The sequence below is a fragment of the Cygnus atratus genome, chromosome 5 (genome assembly GCF_013377495.2).
Source record: "Cygnus atratus isolate AKBS03 ecotype Queensland, Australia chromosome 5, CAtr_DNAZoo_HiC_assembly, whole genome shotgun sequence".
Classification (NCBI taxonomy): domain Eukaryota; kingdom Metazoa; phylum Chordata; class Aves; order Anseriformes; family Anatidae; genus Cygnus; species Cygnus atratus.
In genome coordinates this window covers 26,469,333-26,487,247 of record NC_066366.1, presented here as the reverse complement: position 1 = coordinate 26,487,247, position 17,915 = coordinate 26,469,333, and the positions used below count along the sequence as shown (strand labels likewise).

General features: G+C 38.0%; 1 protein-coding gene across 1 annotated transcript; it reads left to right on the top strand.

The window, feature by feature from the left end:
- Positions 1–7,234: 7,234 nt before the first annotated feature.
- LOC118244536 (fibrinogen-like protein 1-like protein) lies at positions 7,235–17,470 on the top strand. The gene is made up of 3 exons (XM_035539600.2): positions 7,235–7,372; positions 12,458–12,656; positions 15,837–17,470. The coding sequence occupies exons 2-3, from the start codon at positions 12,509–12,511 to the stop codon at positions 16,535–16,537; spliced, it is 849 nt and encodes a 282-aa protein (XP_035395493.1). The 5' UTR covers positions 7,235–7,372; positions 12,458–12,508; the 3' UTR covers positions 16,538–17,470.
- Positions 17,471–17,915: the final 445 nt, after the last annotated feature.

The following is a 17,915-nucleotide window of genomic DNA, read 5'->3' as shown; positions in this document are numbered from 1 at the left end:
TAGGTAAAAGTATCTGTGCTGTATGGATGATGTGTTATCTGATGCCAGAAATGGTATTTAACATTGACCTAAAACATACCTTAAGCAAAATCAATTCTAATGCATTTATTTGTTCTGAGGTTCTTAAACACAAGCCAGTTAGGGCTATAAATTGTCTTAGAATATGTAGTTAAAAGCATGCTGTGAAATGTAAAAGTTGCAATATAGTAACTCTTGTTTATATGATGAAGTCAACTTTGAAGATGTCAGAGAAATAAACCAGTGCTGTTTTTTGGGTAATGAAATCCTTGGCTGTGGATGTTTCACAAGTAGACCATCTTATGAACAGGAGGAGGACGTGCTCCCTCAGGTTGGACTGGGTAATCCTGCTGCCAGCTGTATACAGGCTCTGGTATTTCTCAAATTTTTGCCTTTTGTTGACGTAGCAGAAAAGACAATTTTTCTGCTGGATTTTTGTTATGCTTTAGTGAGTTGACTCACAGAAGGATCAAAGAAATGCCAGAGCCTGCAGAAAGTAAGCACTGGAGGCATGCAGTCAGAAGCAGTAACCATTCTGCGTTTATGGCAGTGAATGTGAGTTGTTAAATCAGCTCTCTGCCTTTCAAGAATTTGTAACTTAAGAGCTCATTTAACCGTATTCTGAATGAGTGGGCAACTCTGAACGAGTTCTGACAGGCTGTGTAGAAGGGAGAGGAGACACTCTGCTGAAGCCTGTTTAAACTGTTAATCATTTGTATAAGATAGCCTGGGAGGTGTTTAGAACAGTTTGAAATAATTTTATCAATGACTTCATCAAAGATCGTGTCCATTCTCCACATGTAAGGAAGAAATGTAATGTATAGATATCTAACATCACTGTTTTAAACAATGAAAATACTTGGTTGTGCCTTTTTATCTTTTTGATGAGGTGGGGATGATAATTGTTGGTGGGGTATGTTTTAGGGGTTTGGGTTTGTTGGTTGTTCTTTTTGAAGAGAGAGGCTGTTTTGCTGTTCAGACTTGTGTTTGTGAAGAGGACTTAAACTCTAGAAACTACTATATTGGGTCCTGCTGCATCTGTCGGGCTTTGTGCTGATGTTTAAAATCCCTCTGTATTAAGCGTAAGAAGCTTGTCTCACAAAAGTAAAGATAAAATTTAGTAATGAGTATCAGATACCCAAATGGTATGGTTATGTACCAGAGTACCAGAGAGTACCAGAGAAAATCCAGTAATCCAATCTTAAAAAGCACCTTTATTAAGCATTTATATGTAGCTCTTTATACATATTTATTAAAGCAACCTTTTTAAGTAACTACGTGTCAAGATTTCCAAAGCAATCTATGCAATTTAAGTACGTATACTTTGCCAATTTAGTAGAAAGTGTACATCACCAAGATCCATTTAAATATCTCCACGTGGTGGTTGTTAATGGACATTTAATTGCATGCAGATTATGTGTGATCAGCAACAGTGATTACCTCAGATATTGCCTAGTGCTTCCTGTATCATTTGGAAAGCAAACAAAGTAAAGGATTTTTCCAAACAGTGGATGCTGGTGTAGCTGAGAGGTCTTGGGAAATACATTTTAGAGCTCTGAAAATGTAATGGTAAAATTTAAAAAACTTTAATAAGCAAGGAGTTCCCAGTGAAATGGGGGAAGTGAGAGGACTAAGGAGAATCTTGGAGCCAAAATACTATCCACCCTCAGAGACTCGTGCTTTTTCACAGTGATCTATTGTAGAGTTACCATCCTTTGCATCTGCAAACTTATAAACTACGCTCCTGTATGGAAATTGTCAACCATAATACCTGTAATTATTCTGTGGAAGACTAGTGGTGGAGTTCTGTTGGGTTTGTGGGTGGGATTTTTGGGTTTCTTTGGTTTGTTTTACATTTTCCAGGGTATTTTATAGTCATCTCTATTTTTTTTTTAATGAGTTGTCCTAATTGTATTGTGCTTTCTGACAGGAAGGAAGGAAAGGAAAAAATATTTTTAAAAATTAATAAATATTACTGTAAAATCACGTAAATATGCTGGTAGCATCAGGGCTACTTGCAATACTGAAAATTTTCTCTTTTTTAATTAACTAGATTTCAAGTTCTTTTTTTGTCTACAAATGTTTGCCTGGAACAACTTCTGTTCCTGCTGTACTCTCCAGAGTGCGTGGAGACTGCCTTTCTGGAGTTGTTTTTTGCCTTTGCTAAATTCTCAAACTTATCCATCATAAAAAAAAAAAAAGTACAATATTTCAGGGATCTTACACTCACAAAATTGTCTGTAGGAATAGTATGCAGGTTTAGTCTGTTTTCAGGTTAAGCTGTTAAAGGCTCCTTGAGGTCACAGTATTATTATTTTTGTTCGTTATTCTTGTTTCAAAATCCATCATGAAATTATGAATCCTGAATCCTTTATCATAAGAAATATTAAAGATTCTTCAGGAAAAACCTGTCTACTTTTAAAACCACATTATTCCTTCAAATTATGCTGGCAGTGACCCGTGTGCAGTGCTTTGTTTCCAGTAAAGTTTTGAAGATTTAATGACAACGTACTTTTCTCTGTAAGTGGAACTTAGCTAGTTAGCTCTTTTATTGATGGTGCACAAAACAGATTACAGTTGAGCTCATTTTTATTAGGTATTTGGTTCTGCATGGCTGATAGGAATAAAAATTAATTAAAGATTGTCATTCACTCAAGGGCAAATGGTAGTGAATAAGCAGCAGAAAGAAAGCTTTTCATGGTATTTTTTGACCAAAATTGGATTTTGAACAGATTCTTTAAAACTGAATACAAACATTAAAAAGTAATATTAAAATGTGAAATTTACTGAAAACAGTCCAAGAAAGAGTAAAAAGATTTTTTTAAAGCAGTATCTTCAGTTTAAAATATTAGAATGTTCTCAGAAGCTCTCTGGTTTCTTTCAAGAATCTTCTCTTTTGCTCTCTGGTATATGCAGGTGTAGCATTGAGTTGGAGATGGGAGAGCAGGACATCCAAACCCTGCTGATCTTCAGGGCACACATCATGGAGATGCAAGGAGAATCCTGTTAAATACTCAGAATAATATTTCCCATTCATGGAATCAGAACAAAATAAAATTTTGAGCAGTTACTAATTTTTGGGAGTGGGAAGGAGCATTTCATTTCCTAACTGTTTTTCTTGATTATTCACTGGTGTGGATCAATTTCTTGATTATTCACAGGTGTAGATCAGATTGCTTCAGTTCGGCAGGTGGGAAATGTATGAGCTGCATTAATAAAAATCTAATTTCTTGACTGTCATAGTTGAAAACCTTGAGAATGAGGAATATCTAATGAAGTTTGGGATCAAGATTAAGCCTCCTAAAGAGGTTACATTTTTTTCAGCACTAAATACTATTATACAAAGAGGAGGACCTCGGATGAGAGGTGGAGCAGTTATTAAGACTGACAGTGGAATATGTGCAGCATCCATTGTCATATTTACCAAAAGCATTCAGAGAATTGAACCACAGTGTATGTGATTAAAGTATCGAGGTGGTCCTTTCATGAAAATAATTTCTACTTGTAACATTGCAAGGGTCCCTGACATAGCAGGCATGTGAATCTAGAGATGGCTGGCAAGTCTTTGAGAAACATCGTGTAATCCTCTCATCATTTTTGGATTTGAATTGTAGCATTGATACTCTCTTTTGGTTCAGTTTGTTTTCCTGCTATTTCTTTTCACATAGTATTTACACAGAGTTTTTTCACTTATATTTGCCCTTCACTTTTATGAGGACTACAAGGGTCTTGTTTAAATTGTGCTGGCAAATTCTATTCAGCTGGTACTGGCAGAAGTAATTGTATACATCACTTGTGCTTTCAAGTGCTTCAGTGCTAGCAACCAATTATTTCTATCACCAGGTAGCCAGCTGGTGGTGGAGAGGTCATTTGTCCTGGAAAGATGCGATCAAATTGTTGTGATTTCTTTGTAAGGTGTCTGAAGCTTATTTTATTATAGATTTTTTTTCAAACACTTAAGTGTACCCCGAGGAAAGTATCAGGAAGATACAGAGTCAGCCACAGTTTGCTGAAAATATTAACAAAATAAATTTAGAGTTTTTCCTTTTGGGGAGGAAAAAAAAAGAGGAAGAAGTCCTGTAGGCTTGGCCAGGGTTCATTAAAAATGGCATATTAAATGTCATGGAAGTAATCTTCTGGTTTCAGCCCACTGTATTAGTATCACATGGGAAAGAAATGCACCTGAAAAATTCTGCTTTTCTTAAATCCATCTTACAAGAAATTTGCATGTTGTCCTTCATAAATTATGTCATGTAGTTGGTTTGAGGCAAATGAGATGGAAGAAGCAAATGGAAGATGGAAGGGCAAATGGAAGAAGACCGGCCTGGCTCAACAGAGAGTTGCGGCTTGTGCTTAGCAGAAAAAAGAGGGTTTATAATCTTTGGAAAAAAGGGCGGGCCACTGAGGAGGACTACAAGGATGTAGCGAGGCTGTGCAGGGAGAAAATTAGAAAGGCCAAAGCTCATCTGGAGCTCAACCTGGCTACTGCCGTTAAAGACAACAAAAAATCCTTTCACAAATATATCAATGCGAAACGGAGGACTAAGGAGAATCTCCATCCTTTACTGGATGCGAGGGGAAACCTAGTTACTAAGGATGAGGAAAAGGCTGAGGTGCTTAATGCCGCCTTTGCCTCAGTCTTTAGCGGCAATACCGGTTGTTCTCTGGATACCCAGTGCCCTGAGCTGGTGGAAGGGGATGGGGAGCAGGATGTGGCCTTCGCTATTCATGAGGAAATGGTTGGCGACCTGCTAAGGAGCTTGGATGTGCGCAAGTCGATGGGGCCGGATGGGATGCACCCGAGGGTACTGAAGGAACTGGCGGAGGAGCTGGCCGAGCCGCTTTCCATCATTTATCGGCAGTCCTGGCTATCGGGGGAGGTCCCAGTTGACTGGCGGCTAGCCAATGTGACGCCCATCTATAAGAAGGGCCGGAGGGCAGACCCGGGGAACTATAGGCCTGTCAGTTTGACCTCAGTGCCAGGAAAGCTCATGGAGCAGATTATCTTGAGGGTCATCACGCGGCACTTGCAGGGCAAGCAGGCGATCAGGCCCAGTCAGCATGGGTTTATGAAAGGTAGGTCCTGCTTGACGAACCTGATCTCCTTCTATGACAAAGTGACGCGCCTGGTGGATGAGGGGAAGGCTGTGGATGTGGTTTACCTTGACCTCAGTAAGGCTTTTGACACCGTTCCCCACAACATTCTCCTCAAGAAACTGGCTGCTCGGGGCTTGGACTGGCGTACGCTTTCGCTGGGTTAGAAACTGGCTGGATAGCCGGGCCCAGAGAGTTGTGGTGAATGGAGTCAAATCTGGTTGGAGGCTGGTCACTAGTGGTGTCCCCCAGGGCTCGGTACTGAGGCCAGTCCTCTTTAATATCTTTATCGATGATCTGGATGAGGGCGTCCAGTGCACCCTCAGTAAGTTTGCAGATGACACCAAGCTAAGTGCGTGTGTCGATCTGCTCGAGGGCAGGAAGGCTCTGCAGGAGGATCTGGATAGGCTGGAGCGATGGGCTGAGGTCAACTGTATGAAGTTCAACAAGGCCAAGTGCCGGGTCCTGCATCTGGGGCGCAACAACCCCAAGCAGCGCTACAGGCTGGGAGATGAGTGGCTGGAAAGCTGCCTGGCCGAGAAGGACCTGGGAGTACTGGTTGATAGTCGGCTGAATATGAGCCAGCAGTGTGCTCAGGTGGCCAAGAAGGCCAACAGCATCCTGGCTTGTATAAGAAGCAGTGTGGCCAGCAGGTCTAGGGAAGTGATTGTGCCCCTGTACTCGGCTCTGGTGAGGCCACACCTCGAGTACTGTGTTCAGTTTTGGGCCCCTCGCTACAGGAAAGACATGGACGTGCTCGAGCGAGTCCAGAGAAGGGCGACCAAGCTGGTGAGGGGTCTGGAGAACAAGTCTTACGAGGAGCGGCTGAGGGAGCTGGGCTTGTTCAGCCTGGAGAAGAGGAGGCTCAGGGGCGACCTCATCGCTCTCTACAGGTACCTTAAAGGAGGCTGTAGAGAGGTGGGGGTTGGTCTGTTCTCCCACGTGCCTGGTGACAGGACGAGGGGGAATGGGCGAAAGTTGCGTCAGGGGAGTTTTAGGTTGGATGTTAGGAAGTACTTCTTTACCGAAAGGGTTATTAAGCATTGGAACGGGCTGCCCAGGGAGGTGGTGGAGTCACCATCCCTGGAGGTCTTTAAAAGACATTTAGATGTAGAGCTTAGCGATATGGTTTAGTGGAGTACTTAGTGTTAGGTCGGAGGTTGGACTCGATGATCTTGAGGTCTCTTCCAACCTAGAAATCTGTGTCTGTGTCTGAGATCTGCGATAATCAATTCCAGGAGAGACTTGACTCCACAGTCACCTTCATGGATGCTCATTAGTGTGGCATGCAATCACAGAATGGCTTGGGTTGGAAGGGACCTTAAAGACAACCCAGTTCCAATGCCCCTGCCATGGGCAGGGCACCTCCCACCAGACCAGGTTGCTCCAAGCCCCATCCAGCCTGGCCTTGAACACCTCCAGGGATGGGGCATCCACAGCTTCTCTGGGCAACCTTCAGTGCCTCACCACCCTCTGACTGAGTAAAGAATTTCTTTCTAATGCCTAATCTAAGTCTATCTTCTCTTAGTTTAAAGCCATTAGCCCTTGTCCTATCACTGCACTCCCTGACAAAAGAGTCCCTCCCCAGCTTTCCTGCAGGACACCTTTAGGCCCTGGAAGGCCGATAAGGTCTACGCAGATACTTCTCTTCAAGCTGTACAACTCCAACTCCATCAGCATGTCTTCACAGGAGAGGTGCTTCAGCCCCTTGATCATCTTTGTGGCCCTCCTCTGGACTCGTTCTAATACTTCCATGACCTTGTGCTGAAGCAGTGCTCCAGGTGGGGTCTCAGGAGAGCAGAGTAGAAGGAGAGAATCACCTCCCTTGACCTGCTGGCCATGCTTTTTTTTTGATGCAGCCCAGGGTGCAAGTGCACATTGCCAGCTCGTGTCAAGCTTCTCATCAATCAAACCAGGGTGTGTGTGTGTATATATATACATATTCTTTTTTTTTTTTTTTCTGGGCTCATCAAACTGAGAATTTCCTTTATTTAAAGCCTGAATTACATTCTGAAGCATTTCTTTTGTAATCTTTCCAATCACTTACTGTGATGGTATATTTCTGTATATGAAAAGCTCCTCCTTTTTTTCTTTTTTTTTTTTCTTTTTCCCCAGGCTATGCTACTTCAGTTGTGAAGTTGCTAGAGAGCAACAGAAGTCACAGAATCTCTCTTTGGAAATGAAATGGTTGCCATGACAATGCTCCCAGCTGCTTCTTGCCCCAGATGAGAAAATCATTTTTAGACTCCCATATTACAAGGTTAGGCTACAACATTTTAAACTAAACAATACAGCTAATTGATTCAAATCAAAGATCATTGTATTGCTTGCTAAAAATCTTCTGGCTGATATTCAGCTAAAATTGTTGAATAAAATATGTTCTGTTACATACTGTTAATTTAACTGTTCAGGGTTTTTTTATTATTGTTATTTGGTTTTGATCAGATACCTGAGGTAAAATTGGTGCGTTGACAACAAGAATTTCATCTTATTGAATTTACTAAATGTCTGTAGTAGTAGTGGTAGAAATTATCCCAAAAGGGAAGCTGACTGATACTTAGATAAGAAGTGTTTAAAATATGACTGAGTTTGAATCGTATTTTGTAATATGCCAAATTTGGATCAAACCTGAAATGCTGGATGCTTCTGCTGTTTATTATCTCTGAAGTCCAGACAATTGATCACAGAAATATTGGTTGCAGGGAACTTCTGATGGTCTCTAGTCAACTTCACTTTGAGTGGGATCATCAGCAACACTACTTTAGGTCTGTCATGCTGTGTCTAGCCAGTCTTAAAAACCTCTAGGCTTGGAGACTTCACAACCTGCCTGAGAAAGCTGTTCCTGTTCTGCGCTCCTCCTGATGATCAAGGTTTCCTAAATGACCAATATGAATCTCCTTTGTAACCTACTACTGGGTCATTCCTTAACATCTTCATTGTCTGGCTAAACAAGCCCAGCTCTTTCAGCCTCTTGTCATAGGTTATATTGTTGGCCCTTGACCATCTTGGTACCCTTCACTGGATCCTCTCCAGTTTACAAGCATTCATCATGAACTGATGGGCCCCAGAATGGACACTATTCCAGGCATGGCCTTGATATTCCAGGGGTAAAGAGGGATATTAACTTCATCTTTTATGCTGCTTATACTGTGACTCACGTGGTTTGCCTTATACAGGATGAGAGCATGCTGGTTCACAGTCAGCTACGTGTTGAGTGTAGCTCCTTGGTCTTTCCTGTGGTGCAAGACTCCTACTCAAGTAGTGAGTTATCAGTCCATACTGATAATTAGGCGTGCACCACTCTGCATAGAACTTTGCTCTTCCTGTTTTTGTTGTTGGCCACTTTTAAGTCTATCAGTGTTCCTCTGGACTGAAGTTCTAGCATCTATTATGTTAGCATCATCCCCAATTTTGCGTAGACTGTGTGCTGTCAGATCATCTAGTTCACTGATGAAGATAGTGAACAGTATGAACCCAACTATCAAACTCTTAGACACAACATTTTTTTAACTATCTCATTCATGAATAACTTGTTAATTACTCGAGAAGCATTCTGTCCCTTATTTAATAAATGAAATCACTAAGAATTAGTTAGCTCATAGAAATCACTAAGAATTAAGAGTTTTCAGCGTATCATCTAGTCTTTTCACCATTGCTTTCAGGAATGATTTTGTCAATTTATCCACACCATCCCTTTCAAATGTATGTATAATCTTGAAAATTCCAGAGCGAAGGTATTTGTTCTTGTGTATCAACAGAGAATAGCAAATAGTTTCCTAAGCATCTTGGCCTGCTTTTTTTTTTCCTTTTCTTCCTTTTTTTTTTTTTTTTAATATATTGTCTTTATAATGCTGCACACACTTTTCCCTTAGAATCAGGAATTTTACCATGTTAAAAGTTGTGTCACCTAAATTGCTTTCCACATGAATGTTCTCCAACAGTTTTCAATTGCAACAATTGTATCTGGCAATTTTTGCAACCTTTAGAATAAAAAGTAAGGTGCCTTATCATACTCTTTTCCAAAGCTACCTGAGTAACTGCAGTTTTTCATTACAGCTGTGGCAGCTGATTTATAATCAAACAATTATTTTCCATTGTCTTCAATGATGATGGATTTGGATGTATTCTTCAAGTTAGGTCCTAATTCAGTGTTTTTGTTAAAAGCAAATCCTTTTCAATTCAGGTAAGTTTCTACTCCTTTCAACTTTATTCTATGGTTCAACAGGAAGACATGAAAAATATGTTAGAAAAAAATATTTTAGTTTTTACTTCAGAATAAAGAAATGTATTTTCATAAAGAAGTCTGAAAAAAATATTTCTGAACACTTGTGAAGTCAAATGTTTCTAAGAGGGAAGCATTTGTTTTCTTGTTTTGTTTTCTTGTTTTGTTTTACATTCAGTCAAGGATAGATGCCTTGGTTCATTTCCAAAATAATGGTTCATTTGACAAATAGTGAATATGTAAAAAGGGATTTATAGGCTGTGTTGAAAATAGTCTTAAATGCAATGTGTCTTAGCAGTTTAAGAACTGGTTCCAGCTTTGTTGGACAAAACACATATTGCACATGCCATTACCAGCTCGGAAGTTCAAGAACAAGTGAAAATAACTGCAAACATTTTTTTGTTACTATTCCTATCTGAAGATACAAAAGTGCATTTAGCCAAGGTTGCAAAGCAATTCAGAGTCAAAGCTGTTCAAAGGCACAGAAGTATTTCTATGGACTGTTTGTTTTCTTTTATTTCTATTTAATTGCATATGAAATACAAATCCTCATATGTTGTGCTTTCACTGAGGATGAATTATTGAAGAACAGAAATTATGCATAGAACAAATCCTCAAGTAGAGGATGCATGGGACTTAAATACTCCTTAAGATTTAATTGCAGCTTTTTTCAGGGATACAGGAAGTGTTCAAACTGGGTTGCAGGGTAGATCAAGGAGCACCAAAAAGTGTTGATTCATCTTGAAAAGGATAAATGCTAGATCAGTTGTCATCCAGATAGACAATACAACTTTCAGGTGCAAGAATATATAGCAACAATTAATTCATCTAATTCATTCACGTTTTGACCTGAATGACCATTAATCAACTCTTGTTAATCCAAATAAACTAAAATACAAACCTATTAACCAACCAGTTCTGCTTTTTTTTTTCATCTTCGCTTTTTAAAACTTTGAGACGTTACTACGTGTTTTAATGTGAATAAGTCTGAAGCAAAAACATGGTTTAGGGGCAGTTTCTTCCTAATACTTAAAAATTAAGTTTTCTTTATGTGATTTTAATCTATATATATAGAGAGATAGATTTATACTAGCAGTATAGCATCTGGTTAATTTACCTGTGTAAAATGACATAGTAAATGTCAACGACTACCTGTTATGTGTATAAGCAACATAAGTAATGCTCTGAACTAAAACCTTTTATCCATTGCTATGTCTATTTATTACTCATGGAAATTAATTTAGTTACGGTATTACTTTAATCCTTATGGAAGAACTTTGTACTTTATGGTTCATATATACTTACTTGCAAGTGGAATATGTCAGACCAAAGTACACCAGAGTAAGCACAATGTGAAATATTGAAGATACAATTTTGCTGCCCTTCTACGTTTGAGATAGTGTGTTGGAGCTGATTTATTCACCTGGACTTGAGTAGCAGGCAAAGTACAACTGTAGAGAATGAGCTCATGCGTTTGCGTGCACTTCTGTCTTTGCTAAGCTTCACTGAAAGAGGTAAGGTGCCTGCCTAGTGCTGTTTTCCTCAGTTGCTTTCTTAATAATACCAACTTCTATTCTAGAATTAAATGGATCTGTAAATCGTTTCAATGTGTACTGTAAATATAGGGGAAGAAAAAAGACTGACTCACTCAAAAATGCAAAAGGAAAAAAACGGGTAAAAAAGAAAATCCAGATCCAAATACAGATTTCCTAAAGCTAAGTGATGCAGTGATGCTTGTAGGTTGGGTTTTGATTTATAGTCATTTCTAATAACAATTTTTTTTTTAATAATAATGATAGAAGCTTTCAGTAAAAGGATTACATGACAGTGAGAAATGCAAACACAGCAGAACTTAAGTGCTGTAGGGGGAACCATGTGTTGAATTTCATGGAAGGGAATTTTCCAGTTTATTACAATGTCAGATGATCAGCTTTGGATGTAATAAATTGTATGTTAATAGTAAATCAGAATTATCACTGAATAGTTTTAGAGTAGAAAATGTTTCACTGGTTTTCTATATGGTAGGTATAAAAATTAATTCTCAAGCCTGACTTTTATTTCAATGATTTATCTCAAACATTTAAACAAAAATGTGCTTTATAATTCTTCACTCTAGAAGTTGGATCTGCTACTGAATCAGATTCATAAGGAATGTGGCTCTGTTGCAATATAAAACACTGTCGAGAAGGGAGCTGGTCTATGTCAGTTGTGCTGACGCTGGCAGGAAGTAAGCTCTGACCAAAGAGCTGCTTGCTAGACGTGTACTCTGCCTTCATCAGAAGGGTTTGGCTAGATTCTAAGTTAAAGTGTCCTTTGAGAGTATGGGAAACATATGTTATCCTGATTCAGTCTGAGCTGTCATTGATACTGAAATTCCTCTTCCATCAGACTGATATTTGCTGGGATGAGGACCCCAGGATTTAATACAGTAAGAGCCTAAACCTTTCTGTGTTGGATGGAGAGTTACTAGACATGTAACACCCCCCCAATACCCCCCCCCAAAAAAAAAAAAAGAAAAGAGGACAAAATGAGGCTCAAAAGTGTTTTGATTCTATTTTTTTGTTTCACCCCCTTTCGGTCTGGGTTAAGCCTATTTAAAGCTACAGATGAAAATTCATCCAGAGCATAGTCCAGAATTGCTGAAGTGCATTCTCCAGCGCATGAAAATACTCACAGTACTAGGAAGCCATGATTTTGAGCACTGTTTGAAGTATAGACAGATAGTCAGCAGAGCCAGTGTTCCTGTTCGTGCCAGATGGTCTGTTAATGTCTCTGTTTCCATACAGTTTGGACTTGGGCAATAAGCAAACTTTAATTCTGATAAATATGTGTTTTTAAGTTTTGTCCTTATGTTATTTTCTATGACCTTTTGTCATACAATAATAGGTTGTATTTTACTGCCCATCAAGGCACAAGGTAACAGAAGTGAATATGTCTAAGTGACGCAGCACTGGACTCCACGTCAGCTGGAAGTAGATTGCAAAACATCAGGGGAGGGAGATGTCAGTGAAAGATGGAAGAAGCCAATTTTTGACAGAAGCTCACTGTATGGAAAGCAGGTGTTTCAATCTATTTCTCCTTCAGGACATTCAAACTAAAAGTCATAAATCTTTCAATTTTCAGTTCCAGTCTGTGTTATAGTTCTGCATTGCTGCAGGAGGACTGACTCAGAAGATGCTGCTGAAGAGTTCAGTGGGATTTGTTCTATTCTTGCTTTTTCATTTCCCTGTGTCAGTGATGACCAAAGAGGCAGTGGTCTTGGCTAATGCCCACCTTCTCCCTCAAAGAGGCTATGAGAGACTGGCTAACATCAATGAAAAAGGTACTCATGAAGAGAGTGAGTGATCTGGATGCATGCTGTGTTTTACTTTGTTGCTTTTTTGGAACATTTTCAACATATTTGAAAGCTTGCTCTGCAGCAATACTTTGAAATATGAACACGTCCTGCCACAAAATCCATAATCTTTAAAGCCCTTGCTCAGCTGCTGCCTAATTCAAGAGAAATTAACTGTTTAAAATATTCATCTAAAATATTTTGAGACAATTAAAGACTTATTCTTTTAACCATCATATTTTGGTTATATCTAACACCTCAGGCCCTAAATCTCATTGAAACTTAGAACTGAGACATTGCTCTGCCTATCTAGCTTGTGAGGTCCAATATGGTAAGTTTTCTAATGCATTTACCTGAGTAGATCCCACATAAAATGCAGCCAAAAGGAGTACTGAGGTTGGTTCATTTTCCCCCTTGACTGATGGCAATTGGGTGTCTATATAAAATTCACTTTTCAAGTGAATCCTGTAAACAGCCAGCCAAGGTGTGTTTTTTTTTTTTTTCAATATGTTAACAGAAGCTGTTCTATTTTGCACTAATAATATTCACTAAGCAAATACAAGTGTTACTGTATATATTACTGGCCTGAACACCACTGTATACTTAAATCATCATTCTGTATAAACTTGCAGGATCAGGTCTATGTCTACCAGTTGAATGCTTTAAAAATGAGGGCCAGAGTCATATACAAAGTTCTTCTCTTATCGGGATATTTGATAATTTCTTGCAGATAGTATTGAGATGAAGTGGTTTTTTCCTGGCTGGAGATTCTATTAGGCAATGAAAGGCCTAAAAGTAAGACCACAGAAGGCTTATATACTACTGTAAAACTGCCCTGAGTGGCTTAAAAGCACCAGCAAACTTCTGAACATAAATATAAAAGGCTATATTTAATACAATAAGGGTATTATGAATAATAGTATTTAACAGGTTTAGGCCAGCTGGACTTTTACGAAACCTATGGTACAATACTTCATACAATAACATTAAATCAGAGAAGATAGTGGTACACTGTCATTTCAGTAGAAGCTGAAAAGGGCAATGACATCAATAGAAAAGTAAACAGTAAAATTAAGGGGAGACTGGAAGTGTTTGCTTGTAAGTGAACTTTTCAGTATTCTTTTTACCTGTACTGAAACAAAATAGGAATATGCTGATAAAATTTAATGATAACATGATGTAGAGAAATGTCAATACAGTCAGAATATTACACAGAAAAAATAAATAAATGGATGTTCTCGAGCAATACCAATGGGATGAAAAAATAAAGTACAAAATTCCAGGTTTTACTGCAAGTGAGGACTTACCACTTACAAAGATCCAAAGACTAAAGTCTAGATTAAGAAAACTAGGAGCTACAAATTTAATCCTACAATACATCATCAGAGATATTTCTAAAAAGACTTGGGATGAATCAGTGGCACCATATATGGCCATCTGCAATACTGTGTATAAATTTTATCCACATTCTAGGAGATGAATTTGCAGATGAAAAGCTAATAAAACAACTAAGGAATGGAAGATGTATCTTACATTAAATAATATCAGAACTTGTTATCCTAACAGAAATTACCCTTACAAAGTAAAAGCTGATTAAAAATACAGTTGTCCTCACAGTACATTATGACTTATAACTAGGGAATAAAAATGTGTTCAGTAAAACAATCACCAGGGGCTCTCCAGCCAACGATTCGCACAAGGAAAAGGGTTGTTTTCCAAGTTTTTATTTTAAAATTTTATCTTTGGAAATATTTTTACTTAGTTGTTTTATGATTTTGCAAAAGAAGTTAGGACCTTTTGCCACACTTTCCGTGAACTATCCCAGCTTCCCAGAACAATTTGTTTAAAAACAAAACAAAACTTAATTTCATAAAAACAAAACAAAACTTAATTTCTAGGTGAGGTACCTAAATTCCTATCGGTTATTGTCAGGACAGAACTTTGGAGTTCCTGTGTCTGAAAAACTGTCATATTATATAACAGGTGGTCTGTAGGAAATATTCTGGTAGAGTTATTAAAATGGTTATGTCTTTGTTAAATACAAATTACATAGTCTCTGTTAAATATAATTAGAAGTATTCCCTAGTATATAATATATAATATATGACATAATGATGTGCCTTTCAACTCTGTGAAGGAGTGAGTGATTACAACTCATAAGCATGTTTCTGAGTAATGGAATAGACACTGAATAACATCCTACTTTAAGAAAGAATTTATCTGTACGTGAATTCATACATACATAAATGTGTATTTAAATAAATTATGTTCTGGTTCTTAGAAATCTAGTCAATTCTAAAACGTACGGCATCATGCCTTAGTCTTAGAGCTGCTTGCTGTTATACTATAGTAAAAGTTACTTTATAAGCAACTTACATTTAAAAATACATTACATATATATTTCAGACCAATAAAGAAGGTCATCCCAAACCTTATATGCTGTTTTTATCACTTCTGAATCTACTGGATAAGTGGTATAATGAAAAAATCACTTTCACCTATTTTTCTGATGTCAGTGTTCAGCATTGCATGGCACTGTAGCTTTATCTGCAAATCAGTAGTAAGATTAATGTGGAGATTGAGTGACAAGAACTGTTGCCAAGAAGACTCACGGATGTTTTTAAGTTTTGTATTAGCAAGAACTGTACTTTGATAACCTCCCTTTTTATCTGTGCATGGCATATTGATAGGAATTTAATGCAAGGATGGTGAATTGGATACCTGAAGCATAAATCAGTTAGAGAGAAATTAGATTTATTTGTTGAGGATAAGGCTATCTCTAGTTATTAGACACAATGGTCCAGCACAAGGCATAGGGAATTAGTAACTTGCTGACTATTCAAACTGGAGAAACTTAGGAGGAAAAGGAACAGTCTGTACATACATTTTTTTAAACATATTTCCATCATAAATGCAAAACCACACTTCCATATTACAACAGGTTAATAAAAGCTTATTTGAATTTCTGAAGCTTTCCTGCATGTTCTGCCCTCAAATCATGCACCTTTAGCCAAGTAGATGCCCACCAGCTGGGCTGAAGTCAGCCTGAGACCATTTCCAGCCAAATCAAGGCAATCATGCACTCACTGTAGAGAACAGAGTTCAATATCTAAAATTTACTATTTGAACAGAAATTTACTTTAAAATTCTATTTTTTTTTCTACTTAGACTATCCAAGGGATTGTTTTGAGATTTTTCAGCACTCCAAAGGAAATTGCAGAGATGGTCTTTACATCATCCAACCAAAGGAAGACCCAATTGTTGTCTCTTGTAATATGCAGGATGGTGGCTGGACAGTAATTCAGCACATTACAGCCAATAGTACTGTCGACTTTGATAGGACCTGGCAGGATTACAAATATGGATTTGGCTCTGTTCATGACAACCACTGGCTAGGAAATGAATATATGCATCAGTTAACAGGAAGCACTGTGCAATATATACTTGGAGTTAAACTTGTAGATCTAAATGCTGAAATCAAATGGGGACAGTATGAACCATTCCTTATTGAAGATGAAAAGTCTCAATACCGAATTAGGGTTGGCCTATACAAAGGCAACGCAACTGATGCTCTGACCCTGGACACAGAAGCTTACCTCCATGACAACCAGAAGTTCACCACCAAGGACAAAGACAATGACAATTACTTTCAGAACTGTGCCAAACTAGAACACAATGGCATTCCTGGGGGAGGCTGGTGGTACGACGCATGTGCTGGCGCGAATCTAAACCGTAGGAATGTGATATATTGGCAAAAGGACTGCAACAAGAAACATTTGTGCAAGTTTGCATGGATGATGGTTAAACCCATTGACCACAGCCTGTTGTATGCAACCACGTCTTGTCCATGTCAGAAGGAAGAACTGTAGGTGAGCCATATGTCCTTTGAAAGGAACATGGATTCCTTGTCAAGTGACTGAAGTGAGATCACATTGATTGAAAAAGTAATCATGACTGGAAAATTAATTCGGGACTTTGCAAGGCCTTTATGACACCATATTGTCCAGGATTGGACCGAAAACATACATATAACTACCAACCACAAAAGTAATAATAGAGGTGGCTGACTGAAACTGAGGCCTCTAACAAAAGATTTAAATGACCCACTTTATAGAATTTTAGCCTTCAAAGGATTTAGATATGAAATCCATGATATGATGTTTTGTAGTAGATATACATGCATTTCAGAAGGTTTTGCTCCAGTATGAATGTTCACTGTTAACTGCACATCTTCGTAAGTCATGCAGGAAGGAAATTTCAATGGAAGTACCTACATTTGCAAAATGCATATCAAAGAGTATTGTATACCATAGGACAGCATCAGATCTTTCCTTTCTACCTTTAATGAAAAGTATTTTAATATTCGAAATTGGAGTTAGCCTTATCTCCAATGGCTTCTTTTCCTATTCATTAACTTTTCTTTTTATCTCTACTTTTTAATGCTTCCATACCCAATGAAGTATTTAGCACAGTCTTTTCTTCCTTCTTATTAGAGCATCTTGAGCTAATGGACTCATCAGCTTTCTTATTAAAAGCTACTAATCTAAGGCTTACAACTCCTCTGAATTTTTCCTCAAGAAACACAGTGAACACTTTAAAAAAAAAAAAAAGATTAGGTTGATTTAGCATTTTTTTATTTATTGTTTCATTTTTTTTCCTCAGTATTACTGCATTTTATTTATCATGTTTTGACTGTTGCTTCTTTCTGTTCTATGATGGGCTTAAGCTTTTTCTCTTTTTAATACCACTATGAGGTAAGAACAGTGTGTTGGCTTTACTTCACATTTGCTAGCTTCAGTTGTTTTGGCAGTCAACCTTGACGTTATTTAAACACTGCCTTTTGTCTGATCATAACACAAAAAGAGAGACTTTAAATTTCATCATGAATTCATCTGTTTAAAAATCATAAATAAAAGGATTTCAGTTTTGGTAACCTTGAAGATCTTGTACAGACATTGGAGTTATTTCACACATTTCTATATCATTGAAGTAGCTGAATAACATCTGAAGAGGTTTCAGTGTTGCATTACACAAAATGTCAGGATTATATTTACAATGTCTTGTATGTTATCTTAGATATTTCAGTTACAGAAACTCAGGCAAACTGCTTTTTAATTTAAAAGTGGAATCTTTTAATTTCCATTAAAACAATTTACAGAAAATAAATTGTGTTTTGAGAAGACCAAGACTGGCAGGATTACTTAGGAAGATAAATTAATTGGGAAATGGAAAAGTCATGAAAGAAAT